The sequence below is a fragment of the Schistocerca nitens genome, chromosome 8 (assembly GCF_023898315.1).
Source record: "Schistocerca nitens isolate TAMUIC-IGC-003100 chromosome 8, iqSchNite1.1, whole genome shotgun sequence".
NCBI classification, from domain to species: Eukaryota; Metazoa; Arthropoda; class Insecta; order Orthoptera; family Acrididae; genus Schistocerca; species Schistocerca nitens.
Window position 1 is genome coordinate 532,552,019 of NC_064621.1, and position 19,686 is coordinate 532,571,704.

Genomic DNA, 19,686 nt, shown 5'->3' on the forward strand with positions numbered 1-19,686 from the left:
CTTCATTTTGTTAAAATATTCTAACGGTGTGACCTCCTCTCAATGATTTGAAAATTCGCTGGGAATTGCACGTGGTTTGAATTCTATGTTAGCCCTTTCGTGGTTGATGGGACAGGTTTGCCCCACTACAGTAATACGCAGTTTTGTGCGTTGCGATGTCTATACATCTCTTATCTGTCTAATACTAGCATGAACCGATGTGCTTTGGAATTTGGAGAAAAATATTACGGACCACGGGCTAGATATATAGAAGACTGTGAGTGATCAAATGGGACGGCGTGTGTTTACAGGTGGCACAGTGCGCCTGTTTCACGAAAATCAGATCAAATCACCATCGCTATCGTCTCAATTCCAAGAATGTCTGAAGTAACTATTTTCTTATACATCACAGACATTGATTTGAAACATTATTACCCACCTCGGTAATTTTGATGGCTTGCACATCAATTTTTATTAGTGGGACGTATATGCCCCATAAAACTTCACAGAATGTTGAAAACATTGGTGTGTGTATGGTACGTCAAAGCCATCTTCAAACGCAATGTCGAAAATTTGTGTGCAATATTTTGTCCTTTTCATTACCGGGAGAATAGATGTGTTTTGGTACTGATTTGTTACGCTTTTCCCATAACTTACATGCTAATAAAATCATTCTAAAAGTAAACATTTAACGTGGATCTAGCTGCGTTCGGGGGACACACTTGTCCCATTTTGCCGTATTTCTTAATTGGTCAGCTAAAGTTTTTTTATCGCAAAGGAAGTCAATTTTCGACCTTGTATTTTAACCGTGGAAGGGTTAAACCGTAGGTCCCCCTTTTGCTGGTATGATTACTGTGGTGGGTTAGGGACTCCCAAGTCTCTGAAGTGGCGTCCAATTGAAAAACCTCAGCCAGTCCATGGAGCGGCACGAAATAATAATAATAATAATATCACCACCACTATCACCATTATTCGCTAGTTACAAACGATATCTGATTCGTCATTTTCAACCCATATATCGCGAAGAGTAATGGTGTACTTCATTTCCCAGAGCTACTGCAGACATATCTCCATTGCGAACGACGGACTGTTCGCTATGAAGTCTTGGCTAATCGCATTTTCTGATGCCTTCTGGATCTCGAAAAGAGGAAACTGTCCCACATTTTCTTAGCGTGGCTCGTATTTAATGCTCCACTGGTCTTAATTGTGAGATGCAAATGGTGTGCGGTTGTTAAAAGAACTCTTAACATATATCTTCCCCACGAATGTTATCCTACTGGCAGCTACTGTAAAAAACTGTCCATATCACAGGGCATCCTGAAAGTCATGGACCGGCAATCAGGTAAATGCTGTTATTTCTTGACTTTCGAACAGCAACGGGGTCAGTACCGCAATAATGCTTATTATAAAACTACGGTCGTACGGCACATCAAACAAAATTTGTGACTACTTGGAGAATTCGTTGATAGGTGGGATGCAGCTTGTCATCTTGGATGGTTGGAAATTTGTGATAAGGTCTTATGGAAGCAAACTGCTGAGGTCATCGGCTCGAAAATGGTTCAAATGGCTCTGAGCACTACGGGACTTAACATCTGAGGTCATGAATCCCCTAGAACTTAGAACTACTTAAACCTAACCTAATGACATCACACACATCCATGCCCGAGGCAGGATTCGAACCTGCGACCGTAGGGTCGCGCGGTTCCAGACTGAAGCGCCTAGAACCGCTCGGCCACAACGGCTGGCTGCTGAGGTCATCGGTCCCTAAGCTTACACACTACTTAATCTAACTTAAACTAACTTACGCTAAGGACGACACACACACACACACACACACACACACACACACACACACACACACACGAGGGAGGATTCGAACCTCCGACGGAAGAGCCGCGCGGACCGTGACAGAACGCCTGAGACCGAGAGGCTACCCCGCGCGGCATCTTGGATGGTGAATGATTAACAGACGTGGAAGTAATTTCAGGCGTGAATATAGGAACTCTTGCTGCTTATGCTGTATAATTGTGAACAGGCAGGCAATTCTAATCGTAGATTTTTCACAAATGATAATGGAAAATCATGCACTTCACAAAACGTAGCATCCTGTGACTAAAATGAGTCACAGCTATAATCTACGAACTCTTACAAATACAAGGGCGTAATAATTTGGAGGAAAAGAGCGGGCGAGGGGAGTAAGTTCGAAATAAAATGATTACATATGCAAAGTTGTGTGAAATGAAAGTAACAGACTTCTAGTTATTGGAAGGCCACCGGCAAAATGTAGTCCATCTACATAGGAGACTTTTTACAAAAACACTCCTATGGTCACAGGTTTCGAGATGGCGTCACGAAAATGCATAATAGTCAGACATTCGAAGACAGGCGCCGATATCCCGCGAACTAGTATTAAATGAAGAATTTAGGAAATTGCTTCAGCAATTACTACATCGTTCCCGTAGGTTCTGAGAAGGTCAATTTAGGACAAATACAGCTCACACTGTGGGCAAGTAAACAGCAAAATAATGTTAAGTTTACTCTGACCAGTCGATCTAAAGACGGATAAATTTATTCCTATATCGCCACTTTGGAAGGTTCGACAAAAACTGGCCACGACCAATGCAACACAACCACTGATGGCGAAGGTACTAATTCCAGCATGAATCTCTCTGCGGCAGAATGTCCGCTGCGATACTTCCTAGCACATTAGAACGTTATGCCGGGCGGACGCACTAACGCGGAACCCTGCTCAAAATGGTTCAAATGGCTATGAGCACTATGGGACTTAACATCGGAGGTCATCAGTCCCCTAGAACTTAAAACTACTTAAACCTAACTAACCTAAGGACATCACACACATCCATGCCCGAGGCAGGATTCGAACCTGCGACAATAGCAGTCGCGCGGTTCCGGACTGAAGCGCCTAGAACCGCTCGACCACCAAGGCCGGCGGAACCCTGCTCTTTAGTAGAATGAGAATGTGCTTAACGCTTGAGCTACCAAGGCAGGACTCAAGACGCAACTTTCCCACCAGTGCTTTACTCCTATAGTCCAAATTTCACATAAATCCACGAATTGTACCGTTACTACTCAGTCTGTAAAGAGCATTGCTCGACGGCACGGTCTCGCGGTGGCACACAGTTTTAAATCAGTCATGAATTCTCACGCTATTAATTCATTTTACACTGATAAATGTTTAGCGAATGACACCACCATAAGCGGATATATTTAAGGCATTTGCTGCACTAAAGTATTAGTTTTTGGACAGGAATATTTGAGCAGAGAGCCATACAACGGGCGAATGCTGACCGTGATTGTCACTTAGCTCTCTTACAGAGGAGTTCTATTCGGTTTGGCGCAAGAGGCTTTTATTTTGGCGCATGTCACCTGCTGTGCAATTAGCCTGCAGCATCGGTGCAAATACTTAAAACACGTTGACTTGTGTAACTATAAGCAAATGTACATTCTCGTGGTGCTACTGTGATAATCCTAAAAGCAAGGTCTGAGCTCTTTTTTTTAATGATATCGTCTTTCGATCTTACATGAATATTTAATACAGTCAAAAGTACTTCCAGTCTCTATCCGATATCAAATTACAAGTGTGTAGTTAAAAAGTTGGAAATACTAGGTTGAACCTATTTTTTTTATTTACTGTGTACATTCCAAATCATTGGAGCACTGATAAGGACAACGTTGTTGTGAAGGTCAAACTGAGGGCGACGACAATATTTCTAATACTACTGTGTATAAATATAATAAATGTTGTTTGTTGTTAATACATATACTGTTCGCACGTGTGGAAGCGAACGTGTCACTGGGCATTGTACCATAAACTATCACTAGCTGAGGCAATGAAGCTCCCTACTACACACTACTTCTCATGGAAATAATTTCACCAGTAGCAGAACTTGGCGATAAATCAACGTGAATGCCACTGTAATAGCGCACTGTTTATTAATTGACAAGTTAAATCCAAGAGTTATGGACTAATAGCTTCCATGAAACAGACTAAAAAAAAATTAAAAAGAATGTTGCGACTGCGATTATTTCTGACGATACCTTTGTCGTTGAAAGCATAAGTTGAGATCAAAGGAACCGTAATAGACACAACAAAAAATACAGAAACCTACCACCACCACACACACATTTTCCAATAAAACAATGACAGACCTCGTATGCAAGATAGAATTTACAAAATGTCATTCCTTTCATTAAACTTATTAGACTTATCCTGTTACTCTTTTAACCAATACCTTTAACTCTATCCGGCAGAACACTTAAATCTACAGGAAAATGTTAACAGTGACACATCGTACAGCAGACGGGCACAAATGGCTTTTATTTATCGAAAATAATACTGTCGCTTAGAAAACATGAGTCAGTTCACTGAACATGTAAACATTAGTACGACAGAAAGAACTCTTACCAGCTTCAACCAGCCAACGAATTCCTCCAAGCAGATGATTCTAGATTATATTTACAGCTGTCATCTTAACGTCCACTCGAAATATTCTTTCCAAATTTTATTCATTTGCACTGATTCACAACCTGCATCGCTTATGGAATTATAAGCGTTGCTAAGCTCACGTTTCACAGATAATCATTGTCTTAGTAAACAGCATCGAATTCCACTGAAAATTCCACAACACACTCGCTCATTCCAGTTTCACGCGACTTGCAAATCTTTACCAGAGAGTAAATGAACTCGACAAAGCACTCCACTAGAAGATACTTCTGTCACATGTGTATATAAACAACATCGGCGAATTTATGAGCACACTCACGTCTCACAGTATACGCGATGCTAACATCTTTGAAAAGGTGTTATGACCGCAGATTTAAAATTCAATTTAGGATAATTTTATTGACAGTTCATGGCATTTGTCAATTATTTGAAACAGAGTACCGTGAAAGCAATTAATGTACTAACGTATGTGGTTCAGTACGGTTGTATAATGCATGTTACGGTCGAACATGTTGCAGACTTTGTCGTTGTAAGTGTTTTCAATAATTTATACTTTTTAAGTGTGATGTTATAGTAAACTAGGGTGTTATTCCTTGTGCTGCGGATGGTATTTTGTAGGATTTATCGCCTATCAAAGAAAAAATAAAGGAATTTGACGCTCCAAGAAGTCAGGTAGATTAGATTAGATTTACTTTCATTCCAATTGATCCGTAGTGAGGAGGTCCTCCAGGATGTGGAACATGTCAGAAAAACAACAATACATGACAAATATTTATAATTAAAACAAATAAGCTAATGTACCATTCCACAGGTCCCAAGTGGAATGATCGTCATTTTTTAATGAACACTAAGAGTAATTTTACAAATACTAATGCACTGAATTTAAAATAAAAAAGTTTTTTATTTATTTATAAGGTAATACAACTACTGTAGAACTGCGTACAATGCCTATAAAAACCTTGGATTTAGAAGGTGTTTATTATCAGGAGTGAGTTCTTGCTGTACGAACTGAAAGTGCCATGCCAAATGTGTGATATTTTACCGTATGTTGGAGGGAGGTGAAGGTTAATGTGCAGTTACCAGGGTTGTTACATTATTTCCATCATATAATTACTATCAACTACTGTTTAGTTAACTGTCCAATAAAGTGTAAGTGTATTGGGCTCCCATGTCAGTGGTGTGATATAGCGGACAGGCCAGGAATATAATGCCACATTACTTCGACTTACATACTGAATAGTAAATGTTTCACGCTTTTGTGGTAATAGTTCTATACCATTATCATTGCATTTGTCAGTATAAGTTCAGCCTTTTTTTTTTTTTTTTTTTTACCACCCATATATACTGAACATGATGTATGTTGCTGCACAAAATTATAGTTTTTTTTGCTCTGTTAAGAACGCTACGATCGGTACAGTGTGTCAATATACAGCCTATAATTGTACGATTTCTGTATTATATACAACACTTTCAGTAGCTCGAATGTTGATAAGTTTTAACACTCTCCTGTTCTCTCTCTTCGCCTTGGCCATTATCATTCCTACTCCTTGAGAATTGCAGCTTGAATTATTAATTTGGTAATCTAGTAACCCAAGTAGCCTACATCTTGTAAAGAGATGATTTATAAATCAAGTTGGGGAATTTTTGTTCTTCGGATACTTTCCTTTCGAGATACATATCTCAAATAACAAAGATATTTTAAAATCTGGAGCAGTACCCTAGATTTCATGTTATTCTAATACCATGTTGCTGTTTTGAAAAATATATATATCCATATTTTCTGCCTTTATTACCAGTTGAACAAAAGGTCATGTGAATCAAGGTATTGGTACAATTGTATTTGTTTCGCTGTGGATTACCTTGTACCTTGGGCCGTACCTTATATTCGTGGTCAAACTCCAAGAGATGAGAAACGAGGCTTAAGTAACATATATGCAGTGGAAGGCAAGAAAATATTTGTTTAATAACGTAACTGTTAAATATATCTCGTATAACCCTTCGAAACCGAAGCTTAGGAGGCCCACCTGTTCTTAAAAAATTATTAAAAATTCATAAAAATCTTAAATCTTTCAGTCAGATTTCAACTTCTTAACATTTTGCTTTCATCAAACACTAAACCCATAAAAGCATATAGCGAAAGACAATTAACCATGTTTTCCACACAGTGGTGATAAAAACTACAGTTTCTTCTTTTTGTACCTCAAATTCATTGTTTTCTTGAGACCACACAAACAGTGAAGTCCTCTTCAGTCTTCTAACAAATTTGTCGGAATACTATCATTTAGTACTGATACTACTTCACTAATGCGATGTCTTGCTGTGTGTCGTTCTGGTATTTTTCTGCTGTTTACCTACATCATGAGAGTGAGTTTTCTTGACATGTATCTTCATCCTTTCCTTTTATCTCTGTGCGCGTTCCTAGATCGTTCTCTGCCTCTTATCACTTCTTTTTCTGGGATGTTAATTGGAATTTTGCACTTGTTCAGTTTTTTACCACTGTTCATAACTTTCTTATGCACATCTTTCAGAAACAGCATTATTTCTTCCAGAACTTCGGCGTGGTGATGGCTGGGATCTCCAGATGAATTGGAGTTGAAGGTGGCCCTTCACTGGACTCGTAATTCAGCAGCTAGTCCAGGATTGGTTCTGTCAGTGATAGAGTACACTAAATATTCACCATCAGAAAATATGTTTGAATTGATGGTTCATATTCCTGATGGTAAAGTGAAAAAAATAAATTACATGTGAGGGAGTAAGAGCCAAATTATAGGCCTTCCCAGTTATTTAAGCTGAACTGGAAGTTGTCAGATGTTTTCCTGGCTGATTAGTAACCATATTTTACAGGTTCTGTCCTAGTATTTCTTTAGTGGGCTAAACACAACTCTATCTAGATGCTGGAGTTTGTGATTCAGTAACCCTATCATTGTTAATGGTTTCAATCTTGAATAGGTCACATGATTATCCACGATCAAAACAGTTTTTTCCTTGTTTTACATATTTTATGAAGTGGTGCAAGAACACCAAAAACATCACTCCTATTGATACCCATACCAACACATAACTCTTGTGAGGAGGTCTATGCAACACATGTCCTTTGAAATTCACTTGTGGAAATAGAAATGCATTGGGTACTGTGTTTCTAATTACATTAATACGTGTGACAATTATGATATTAAACCCTTTTTTTGTTGATGGTTCACTGTTTAGGAACAATAACCATGGGAGACTTGTTTACAGATGAAATCCCAATCTTGTCCACATTATAATCATAAATTCATTAAAGATGTATTTTATACAGAAGGCAAGCATTTTTTAGATCAGCTTTATGATAGGCCTAGTCTTATTAAATCCAGATGCTCATGTGATACTACTTGGAGATGATGTTCGTAATGATAACTCTAGATTATGCTCTAGAAAATTGCCTAGGTTTTATTCTCCAACTTGACATTTGGTGTACCATGAATCTTAATACTGCTTTGTTTTGAACTTCATGTATTGACAGGTTACCTTCATAACAGCTTCTTTTGAAAGACTGACATGCATTAAACTGATGCTCATGAGGTACCTTAGAGACTCTTCTTCTGTAGTAAAAACCTGATGAATGAAACTTTATTTATTTATTTTTTTTTTTTTTTTTTAGACATCCCATTTATATCAACCAATAACGAAGCTTCTCTTAAATTTTCTTTTGAAACTATGGGTCAAATGGTTCTCTCCTTAATTTCTGGCATCTAAGATAACAATGAAAACAATTATTACAGACTTTACATTAAATATTTTAATATATTTTGGATTAAAAGAGATTGAATTAGAAAGAATATAAACCATTTTATTGGACCTTGGATGTTGACAGTGCATGGTACAAGGATGTGTCACTGCAACTGTAGTTTAGGTTTTCTTCAAAGCTTGAATTTACACATAACAGCTGTGATCATTATAAGCTAAATAGCTAGCTAGGTAGATTTATTTTTTATTTGGTACTTGTAAATAGGACAAGTCACCTTAACCTAATATCTTAAAATATTTAGTTTAAGCTTAGTAAAATATTTACAATATGAAACATTACATTGGCAAATGTGATAGTAACATCACCTACATTTGTAGGAAGTCCTGATGAATAGGTACCCAGGCAACACTCGCATGTAGAAGTGCAAAATTGGAGTACTTTACCGCATAATTCACTGAGCATGTATATGGAGGTGCTTGGGTAGCTCAGTCAGTAGAGCACTTGCCCGCAAAGGCCCCGAGTTTGAGCCTCAGTCTGGTACACAGTTTTAATCTGCCAGAAAGTTTCATATCGGTAGACACTCCCCTACAGAGTGAAAATTTCATTCTGGACTCATGTTAGAAGGCAACTGATGACTCTAAAATGTAACATAAACAACAGTGTTGCCACCAGGTTTTATTGACATTTTAATTCTGTCAGAGACAGCAAAGAATTTGGAAGAGCAGTTCAATGGAGTGGACAGCACCTTGAAAGGAGGATATAAGATGAACATCAACAAAAGCAGTATGAAGATAATGAAATGTAGTTCAGTTAAATTGGGTGATGCTAAGGGAATTAGATTAGGAAATGGGACACAGTAGTAATTGAGTTCTGCTGTTTGGGAAGCAAAGTAACTGATGATGGCCGAAGTAGGGAGGATATAAACTGTAGACTGTCAATGGCAAGAAAAGCATTTCTGAAGAAGAGAAATTTGTTAACATCAAGTGCAGATCTAAGTGTCAGGAAGAGGTTTGTGAATTGTCCGATATAGTTGCGGTGGCGGGAGTGATAAGGGGTACAATCCCTTTCTGGGTCGAGGATTGGGTGCACAAGAGGCCAATAAACCCTGAAAATTGAGAGGGGTCTCCTCCCATGTTGTTGCAAAAACATTTGACTGCTTCATAGAGCGCCAACAATTCCCCGTCATAGGTGGACCATTTGCATTGCAGTGCTGAGTTTCTGTGAGAAGAACCAGAGTAGTTGTTGCTGACTGGCTATCCTGTGCTGTAAAACCACACCAATGGCAATTTTTTTGCATCTTGTGTAATAGACAAAAAGGTGCCAAACATATGGGGTGTGCCAAGATTACAGCTTAGTATAGGCAATCTTTTATTTTATCAAATGAGTGTTGTATCTGATTGGTCCACTGCAGTGCTTACTTACCACGAACACTCTTCCCGGTTAAAACATTTGTTAATGGTGCTTGGATTGAGACTGCTTTTGTTCTGTGGTGACATTAGAAGTCTGTCATGTCCAAAAATGACAGTCATGGAAAGTTGTCAGTCTGGGTACCTGCTCGATAAGGTCTGTGTCTTCTTGTGTTGGTCTAATATCTGCCCATGTCACCAAGTGACCTAGAAACGTTAGGTGTTGTCTGTGTAGTTGGCACTTTTCTTCATTGAAAACTATTCTGAATTGCTCCAAAGCCTTGAAGATTTGCTGGAAGTGAACTTCGCTTCAGAAGAAGATGAGGATATGAGGACGTCTCCAAATAGGGAAAGCAGATAGGAAACTTAACAGGGAATTCTGTCAGTGAAACATTACAATGTCCGGGCAGCATTCTTCAGCTCAAATGTCATGAAAAGAAATTGCTACAGCTCAAATTGCTTGATAATAGCTGTTTTAGATGTGCCCTTTGGGGCCATAGGAGTTCATAAGAGTGCCTTCTGACAGTCAAGAACACTGAAAACTGATTAACTGGCTACTGTGTTGGCATAATGCTGAATGTCGGGTATTGGGTATCTATCTGGGATTGTGTAAGAAGAATTCAGAGCCTGGTTATTCCTGCATAACCTGTAAGGGCCTCACCACTCTTTGGTGAGTTTGTGCTTGGCTACCATGAGGCCACAGCCTTTGCAGCACATCTTTCCTTTCTGTGCTGTATATCTATCCTCCTGTTCCTCATCCATTGGGGAACATGTCTTGAATTTTTTCAGGAACACGTGTTGCGGTGTCAGTAGCCCAGCATGGGAACAGTCTCTCACCTATTTTTTCTTTCTTTATTCATTCCTCATCTTCTCCCTTTCCTGCACTCCGGCGTTTGATTTTTCTCTGTTTTTTCTTCCTCCACGTGCACTCCTGAAAGCCAGCTTATACATTTGTTGCTTAACAGGTGATTGTGTAATGTGTTATTCCCAGCCCTTGGTTGACAGACAAGGTTCGCACTTACCCTCTGGTAGAGCCCGGGCCCAGGGAGGGGTGATTGCACGAGCTGTTACCTTCCCAGTTTTTAGTTGGTCCCTCTATCAGAAGTTCAGGAGGTGTGAACAATCACCTAAGCCTGGTGCGCCCCCCTCCGAGGGAGGCTCCCAGTTCGAAGGAGCACACCATCGGAGACACTGACAATCATGGGGGACTTTTTTTGCAATGAGCCAATCACCATCTCAGTCTGTGTCTACCAAACATAAACAGAATGAGGCTAAAGATCCAAAGACTCTCCCAGCTGCATCTCAGTTCCTTATGAAAACATGTACCAAAGTGGGTCAGTACTCTGCTATAATTAATCCATTTATTATGCAGAAAGGTGTTGATGCAGTTTCAGTGCCCACATGCACTCTTTCTCTCACATTTGATCATGTAGAGCTTCCATTGAAGTTCAAAGCAGTCTATGAAGTTATTACCAGTGTCAACGTTACAACCACACTCGCATGTCCTGTCAAAACACGGCCAAATGTGTTACTTGTGGTAGGGATGCTCACAAGGGCAATTGCCCGTCTCCTTATCCCTGCAGTACCAATTGTAATGATGACCATGCCACGTCCTTCTGTGAATATCCTGTGTATCTTGAAGAGCAGGCTATCCAAATGAAGGAGAAAGTACCTTACATTTGTTGGCTAATTGGAACTGCGGAATCTTAGCATCTGGCACTTCCAGTACCATCCTTGCTATGCCTTGCTCCACAGAAGACATGGCCACACAGTCTTGCAACCTCCAATTCACTACTGCAGTTGTCAAATCGCCTGGTATGATGGTAGCTTCCCAATTGCATTCTCCTCCAGCTGTGCAGCAAGACACCAAATCTTTGCCTCCGGCAGCGAAATCACCTGCTACAAAACCATGGATGCCCCTCTGTCCTTACAGCTGATGGACACTGACTCGGCATAATGACCAATTCTGGCCTGCTCAGTGTCCATCCGGCCTCTTGTAATACTCTCTTTCAGTGGAATCGTAATGATTACAATCATCATCTTCCGGAATTTCTGTCTCCTCTTTTTCTCTACTTTGTTGCTTGTGCTACATTTCAGGAATCTTGTTTTGTGGATATTCATTCACTTCTTTCAGTTTCCAGAACCTTGTTAGTCTTTTGTGAGCCTCTCGCAGTGTCTACATTGCTTTGCATGGCTGCTGTTAGTTCCTCAGTTCCTCTTCACACTGCACTGGGAGTGGCTGCCATTCGGATCCATTTAGACTGCCTCATACACGTCCTGCACCCCTTCAACAGATCCCTTCCCCTTCCTTCTCTTTGCGAATTTTAACACCCATAACCCTCTGTGGGGTGGTACTGTAGCCACTGATCAGGGCAGGATTATTGAAGACCTGCTGACAGGTCGTAATCTCTGCCTTCTCAACACTGGAGCCCCCGCACGCACTTTAGTGCAGCACACAGCACTTTCTTGGCCATTGATCTCTCTTTCTGTAGCCCTTGATTCCTTCCCTCTGTTCAGTGGGGAGTTCATGGTGATTTGTGCAACAGCGATCATTTTTCGATCGTCCTATCTTCTCTCAACCATCCCTTGCCTGGAAGCCCTCCCAGATGGGCCTTTGCTAATGCGGATTGGGATGCCCTTTCCCCAACCTCCATCCCAACCTTTCCACTACACGATGGCCTTGATGAGTCTGCCTCTCAAAAGGACTCCGTCGTCCTTTGCCAGACATATGTGGCTGAGCCGAAGTCATCTCCTCCATTGCAAGGATCTGCCCCACTTTCATTGTGGTGCCCATTTGACTGTGGTCCACATTTTGCTGGACTAGCAATTCCTAATGCTGCTGCTGCTGCTGCTGCTGCTGATGATGATGATGATGATGGATTTAAGAAGACTAAACATCTAAGGCCATTAGTCTCCTATTCATCGCTCAGGACGGAATCAGCATACCCCATCTTTCTGCACACTGGCCCTTGTTGCCAATCTACTGGGCTGATTTGATCTGGGGCCGGCACAGTTTCTCATCCTGGAAGTGGGCACTTTAACACACATGTCAATAATTAATACTAACTGCACTGCAGACAATTTGGGTCAATATGACCAACTATATCATAACCTCACAAAGCTCCAGCTGCTATCATTAAAAGATTTTAAAATAAAAAAATGATCTTGTTGATTAGTGAGGCGTCAAAGCATTTAAGTAATGCTCTGGTAACTAAATTTCTGTCTGTACAAAATAATAATTATTATTATTAATTTTTTTAAGAGAAAGATCCATTTCCATTGCTTGGATTTAAGGAGAGGGAGGAGGTTGGGAATGAGGGGGAGTGGGGGTGGGAGAGAGAGAGAGAGAGAGAGAGAGAGAGAGAGAGAGAGAGAGAGAGAGATGAGGAGCTGTAAAATGTCAACTAAGATCGTTATGATGGAAGTGTGTATTTTAGGCAAGTCAACAAAACTACACACCAAAAAGGGTATAATGCTTGAAACACAAGGAAAGAAAATGCCAAGGTCTACCAAAGGTCAGTAATGCCTAGACAGAGAAACAAGGAAGAGGAGGGAATGGAAGAAAGGCAGGCGAATAAACTGTAAAACAAGGTCAACCCCTGAAGCATTTGCGCTAACACCACGGGTAGCAAGTCAGGGATGTAAAGAGTCCATCACAGGATACCCTACTGGTTCTGTCGCTAGCCATGGTTACCTGCAAAGCTTAATAAATATTGAAAAGAACATGTGAGAGTAGTGCAGCAGAATTCCAGTATCCTCAGCACGGCTTAAGTGCCGCACAGATCACCCGTGGGTGCTAGTACACATTCATTAACAGAAGGCGAATAGCACAAAAAAATTAATTTTAATGTGTCTCATTGGGAAAATTTAGGTTTCCAGCATTAACAAGTATACAAATGTTGCATTTTAACAAAAATATACCACCCTAAGAAATATCATTCATATCCAGGACAGTAAAATAAAACCTTTGTCAATGGTCAATATTGGACATGTCAAAAATTTGAGAAATATCAAACCTTGGCACTGATGCACTTTTATCATCTTTAAATGTAGGTTTGTTATTTGCACTGTTATTTCTAAGAATTGTCACTTCTTGTCCATCAATGTCTGCTGTTAAAATTTTTTCTGTGAAGTACTACTGGCATGTTGGTTCCAAATTTAACAACAAAGGAACCCACATGAATATCTTTAGTAACCCGTCTGCCCATCAGCTTCATCATTTAAAGTGTGCTCGGGAATGACTCTTGCAATTTTCCCTGAAACAAAATTAAACACAACTCTATTTTTGGTGATAGAATGGTCTTTACAAATTACTAGCGACTTGCATGAGTAGCACTAAGTACCCATGGCTGGACAGCTTGACTGGCATATTGATAATTTTGTATATAGAGCACTGCATAGAGTTATGATTAAAATCAGGAGAACGGTGTTAGGTGACTGAATATTATGGCTATCAGATAAATTATACTATTTAAGCACTGCACACGAGAAAGTTAACAGAAGGCACTCTCTGTTCCACATTTAATTGGTGGTTGGAGTGACATCTTGTGGTAGTGATGGGAGTTGCGAGGTAATGTGCTGTGCTGACTGCCCAACTGCAGTGCGAGCCGTGGCCTCTTACCAGCCACCCGACTCCAGTGTGACTTCATTTTCTGTGTGATTGTTTCTTGCAATTGCCTCCACAACCTATAAACATTGACTTTATACCAAAAAATCCTTTCTTATCAGCTTTATATCTCCTACATCCCTTATTGTAGGTCATTTAGGGAGTTGGCAGTAGCTTGTGCTGGCCTCTCAGTACCAGCAACTTGCACCTCGCACACGCAAGCAAGCATAGCTCATGCACACATGCCTGCCAACTCCTGCATCTCGGGCCAAATTGCCAATACATTGCTGTAAGAAAGATAGATAGATTATGTAGGGGGATAGGGCAGTCAAAAATGTTGTGTGTGTGTGTGGTGTGTGGTGTGTGGTGTGTGGTGTGTGTGTGTGTGTGTGTGTGTGTGTGTGTGTCATTGCATGGATATCATGAATAGCTGTGTCAGTAAAGCATTAAGTTGTCAGCTTAGGGATCCTTAGGACAAAATGTCATGACAAGTGATTTCCTCTCTTTTTATGACAACCTGATAAGGGACATTACATTAGCAGCCTGATATTTTCCACCCAAAACCACACACTATACCATACATCTCTGTAAATAATTTTCCCATGAGCTTATACCACAACATATTAGGCTAGTATTATATATAATGTTATCACTTTGAACTCACTATGTGTATTCCATTTATGAAGAAATATTCAGAAAAAACATACAATTTAATAAATATCAAAACTTACTTCAGATACAAAAAATCTGAATTTCTCTCTTTTCTGAATATCTTTTTTCTAGTATGTTGGAATTGCAACATTAACTTCAGTAAAAGTGGGGAACAGTAATCCACTTTCAGTGTTTTTCAACTCATTGCACAAGTTGTAATGAAATAAATCAAAGGTTAAAGCAATGGAAAATCCAGGTAGGAATATCAACAGTGTGAGGAAAAGATAGGTTGCTACCTAAAGATAACACATTAAGTTGCAGACAGGCACAGTTAAAAGACACTTACACAGTAACTTTCAGCCACAGCCTTCATCAGAAAAAGAAAGAGGAACACATTCATTCTCACAGGCAAGCTCACCTCATGCACACAAGACCATCAACTCGCACAGCTCAGATCAGAATGCAGCGTTCTTGTCCAAGCTGCCAGAGTTGGTGGTCTTGCTTGTGAGAATGAACGGTGTGTGTTTATTTTTGTGACAAAGACATAGCTGAAAGCAAATGTGTAAGTGTCTTTTAATTATGCCTTTTGGTAACTTGATATGTCATGTTTACAGTAAGTACCAGTCTATCTTTTCCACATATTGCACAATTTTCCCTACTATTTCATACTTATGACGCACAGCTGTATTGAAAATGTCTGTAGTATTTTTTTTTTAAATAATGCAGACTTATTTGTTTTGCTGTGAGGGACTGGGACAATCAAACAAACATTTGTTGATAGCATTAAAAGGCATTTTTGCATTACACCATAACAGTTACATTTGAAACGTCCCCTTTGAACAATTTTACAGGACTGTGCTTAAACTGACACACAATATTTTTAGCGCAACGCAATCTGACTTTCAAAAATCCCTACAAAAGAATGGCCCTGACTAACATTAACCTATACCTTTCACAAATCACTTACCTCACAAAAATCTTGGTTACTCGAGCTACTGCAATAAAGCGAGCGCCACTACTGCCAGCTAAATAAAAGATTCAAACTACTGAAGGCATAGTTAGCAAATGAAAGATTTTGATAGAGAACAACCAATGTATTTACCTCAATAGTCATAATATATATAGCAGTTCATGACAAATTTCAAAACTCCATCTCTCTCCCCACATCCACCACTGCTGGCGGCTCACCTCCAACTGCGCAACGCTACGCGCTGTTCACATCCAGCTGCCGCTGCCCAACACTACAATGGCAGACAACAATGTAAACTAGCCACAGACTGCACACAGCACAGCCAGTGATTTTTTTTTATACAGAGCGCTACGTGGCGTTACTAATAAGAAAACATAAACAGCCTACTTACATAGCCCCCATGCTCCCCACAAAAAATTTTACAAATTGTTTTGGGCAGTGCCCAATAATGATTTGATAAAATTTTTCATAATTACAATAACAAAGATATCAAATGCACACACCTATTGAGACAATGTTGGTCAAAAGCTAAAATTTTCTCACAGTCCGTAAAGACAGTCCTGATCGTTCATCATAACAGTAATTACAGTTTTTTTTTTTTTTCACAAAGTCTCATTAGTAAAAGAAAATGCACATGGAAGTAGTGGATTTCCATGCTGTCTTGAAGAAGTAGTGTTGTCCTTCCAACGAAAAGACAGTGCTGACTCTTGACATGCAGACAGGTAATGGGCCACAACAGAGCAAACCCACAGCAGAGTCATTCGACGTTTTGAAGAATATTGGTAGGTAGGTCATCAAAGAGCAGACCCAGTATAGTCTTGGTAGAGAGTATGGTATTGGTGGGCCACCAGAGGTGCAGACCCACTGCAGTCCTTGTAGAAATAATGGTATTGGTGGGCCATCAAAGACGCAGACCCACTGTAGTCCTTGTAGAGACGGCCAGCAGCCATCTGTTGTGACTGTGCAGGTGCACAATCACCATTGAAGAGTCTTGTAGATAATATAGCAAGTCTATAACCACCACTTGTGCACTCACAAAGTTTTTTGGAATTGTCCTTAGAACCAGCAATGCTGTTATCCAGTCCCTTGCTGAATCATTAACACACGTGCAAACACTATCAGTCCCTACTTCTCACATATTGTCCATATACTATGACCAACAGAAACGTGTGCAGTGAAATGTAACTTACAAGTTACTTAATTTGATGACCTGGCATCAATTACAATTTTATAACATAAGAATACAATTACAAAGGTACAAAATACATCATTAAAGAACATAACAATACAGATAAAATTTGTAGTAATACAGGCTTTACAACAGAATAGAAATAAACATACACATCAGTGTTACAGGAATTATGACATAAGTACATACATAAAAGATCAGAATAATTATTGAAACATCGACTTCACACATGAGCATTAAAACAAAACAGAATAAATAATGTCTAAGCATCTTTACAAAGTAAATAACATATTGTAAATGCAAATTATATTTGAGGATAACAGTATTCCTCATCATAGTGAATGTAGCTTAGTACTAGAAAAATTCTACAGCATAAGTCTTATCAGATAAACACATAAAGACAGGAAGTACACAAATGCACAAGGGTACACAAACACATAGCATAATAATACAAAAGGAAAGTACAGGGTTTGTTTTACTGCAGTATTTTGCAAACAAAACTTTCTTTACTTCTTGGAGATCTCCCTTCATTCATCATTATTCCCAAAAAGTCCTATCTACACCTCTTTTCTGTATCTAACCATATTTCTTTCAAAATAATTATGGCTCATTGTACAATACTCATTTTGGCCCAAATCGTTTTCATATAACTTCTCAATGCATTTCTTCCAATTCATCGCAACTCATTCTCTTATATAGTCTACCCCCTCTTAAGCTAACTTAAATCTACTGAGCTCAGATGCTAAACTAAAGGACGAGGCAATGCAGCAGCACAAAACAATTAACACAAACAGCAATGATCAAAAATACAAATGGCGAAGCAAGCAGCATAAATTACAACTAATATAAGGCAATGAGCAGCAAACAAGAAAAATAAATCAGTAGTAAACTGGCTTAGCAGAGTAACACAAAGTCAAATTCAGTAACACTATGCCTGGCAAACAGCAGCTTATATCTAAACATGACAAAGCTCAAGCAGACAAAATATTACACTAAAAATGGCCATGTCTAATACCTATGTCACATCTTAACACTAGAGTGATGCATCACGATAACTTACTCTACCAAAAAAATTACCAAGTAGTTGAAAAGAAAATTATGTATGCAGTTCCTGTGAAGGTAAATGTCTTTTTGTGCTCCCTCATTTTTTGAAAAAAAATTATTATTTACTCGATCTGTAGACTGAAAATATTTGTATTAGTACATCTATAAAATTTTATTTTAACCAACGCTGAAGTGCAGCTAGAAACTAGATATTAAACAAAATGAGTTAATAAATACATAAAGCAAGCCATATGGCATTTCTCTCAACTAGCACGACAATAGCCGTGAAATGTTTCTCATCGTTTTATTAGGCATTTTAGTAAATATCATAAATTAAGAGCTCCACAGTATAATCATATGTTTTCAAGTTCGACCGTGTCGTTTTTGCGATGCTTTCTACAAAGGAACGTCAATAGCGAGGATAATGTTTTTCGGGCGGCTGTCGCCCAGCTGGGTGCCCACAACGCATTACGTGCAGGTGGTCACTTAACTTTCTTACCGAAATATTTACGACACCAGTTTCCGCTACAGTGACAGTCTCATATAAAAATTTCACAGGTCGAAAATTTACGTTACAAATGTGTAGAAACAAAATCCTATGAATATAACAGTGTCCAAGAAATTTTCGTCGGCATTGTAATACACTCACACATTTACATACATTTTATAACTCTTAAAGTACGATTCTCGGTTTCCAACATCCTTTTTTCACAAACCAGAGTCCCTAACTTCTATTCATTATTCGTATACATATAAACACGTAATCACATTCCTTATATAGCATCAGCTTATTGATCATAAACATACCTCAACAGCATAATACACATCGTCGTCGTAAAAATAACATCATAACACCTCAGTCAAATCTCAAAATCGTCGTAGCTTTCTGCAATAATTTCAAAACCTAAAAAAAAAATTCTCTGCTCATGTCAGTAGTGTCATTTACCTCAAACTTACTTTAAAAATCATGCTCCCTTACCAAATACATCATTCAAAGCTCTCATAGTATCACAATGGTTCCGAAAAAATATGAGCATTTCACAAAGTACAGACAAAATACAATTTCATAAGTGTGAAGTTATCCAACTGTGTAATTGCATAAACATCTGTCACTGATGTAGTAAAAACGTTTGTCTCTCTCAGTTAAATGATCAGATAGCTGTGTAATTTGTGTGTTAGAGAAATATGGTACCGATGTGTAAAGTTGTATAAGCAAATACCATATTAGCTAGGGCTCCTTGTGCTTGCCAAACACATGGTACACAAAGTAAACGTGTACCCCCCTGAGGATTACTGTAATTACACCCTCAGGTGTTACAGATTACAGCAACGGAATGAAATGTATCATGGAAAACCTTTGTATCATTGTACTTCAAATATCTTTAAAAAATAAATGTTTTAAGTACAAAATTAATCACTCAAATACGTGTACTGTAGCGCTAAACTGTGCGTCATGTTGTAAGATAACCTCTGTGGAAGTCTCGTAGTTATCGTCCTCCGAAAGCTAAGTTCTGCAGAAGTCAATGTACTTACCTCATGATAAACAAAAGTGAAATGCTTTGTGTATAGATATCTTAGTTATTACGCTTATTGCCGTGATGAAGAAAGTACTGTGCTGTAACGTATTGTTGTGCTACGGAGAAAACATA

At 39.1% G+C, this 19,686-nt stretch overlaps 2 protein-coding genes across 4 annotated transcripts in view; one reads left to right on the top strand and one right to left on the bottom strand.

The window, feature by feature from the left end:
• Positions 1-4,658, bottom strand: part of LOC126199344 (zinc transporter 1) — a 300,623-nt gene extending 295,965 nt beyond the window's left edge. For both annotated transcript variants that reach the window (XM_049936203.1, XM_049936200.1), the window contains exon 1: positions 4,406-4,658. The gene's annotated coding sequence lies outside the window, so the exon portion shown is untranslated. The remainder of the gene's footprint in view (positions 1-4,405) is intronic.
• A 116-nt stretch (positions 4,659-4,774) lies between these two features.
• The window catches only part of LOC126198928 (mitochondrial inner membrane protease subunit 1-like), a 53,545-nt gene continuing 38,633 nt past the window's right edge, over positions 4,775-19,686 (top strand). For both annotated transcript variants that reach the window (XM_049935566.1, XM_049935565.1), the window contains exon 1: positions 4,775-4,973. In XM_049935566.1, coding sequence (XP_049791523.1) covers positions 4,854-4,973 — 120 coding nt within the window. In that variant the 5' untranslated portion in view covers positions 4,775-4,853. The remainder of the gene's footprint in view (positions 4,974-19,686) is intronic.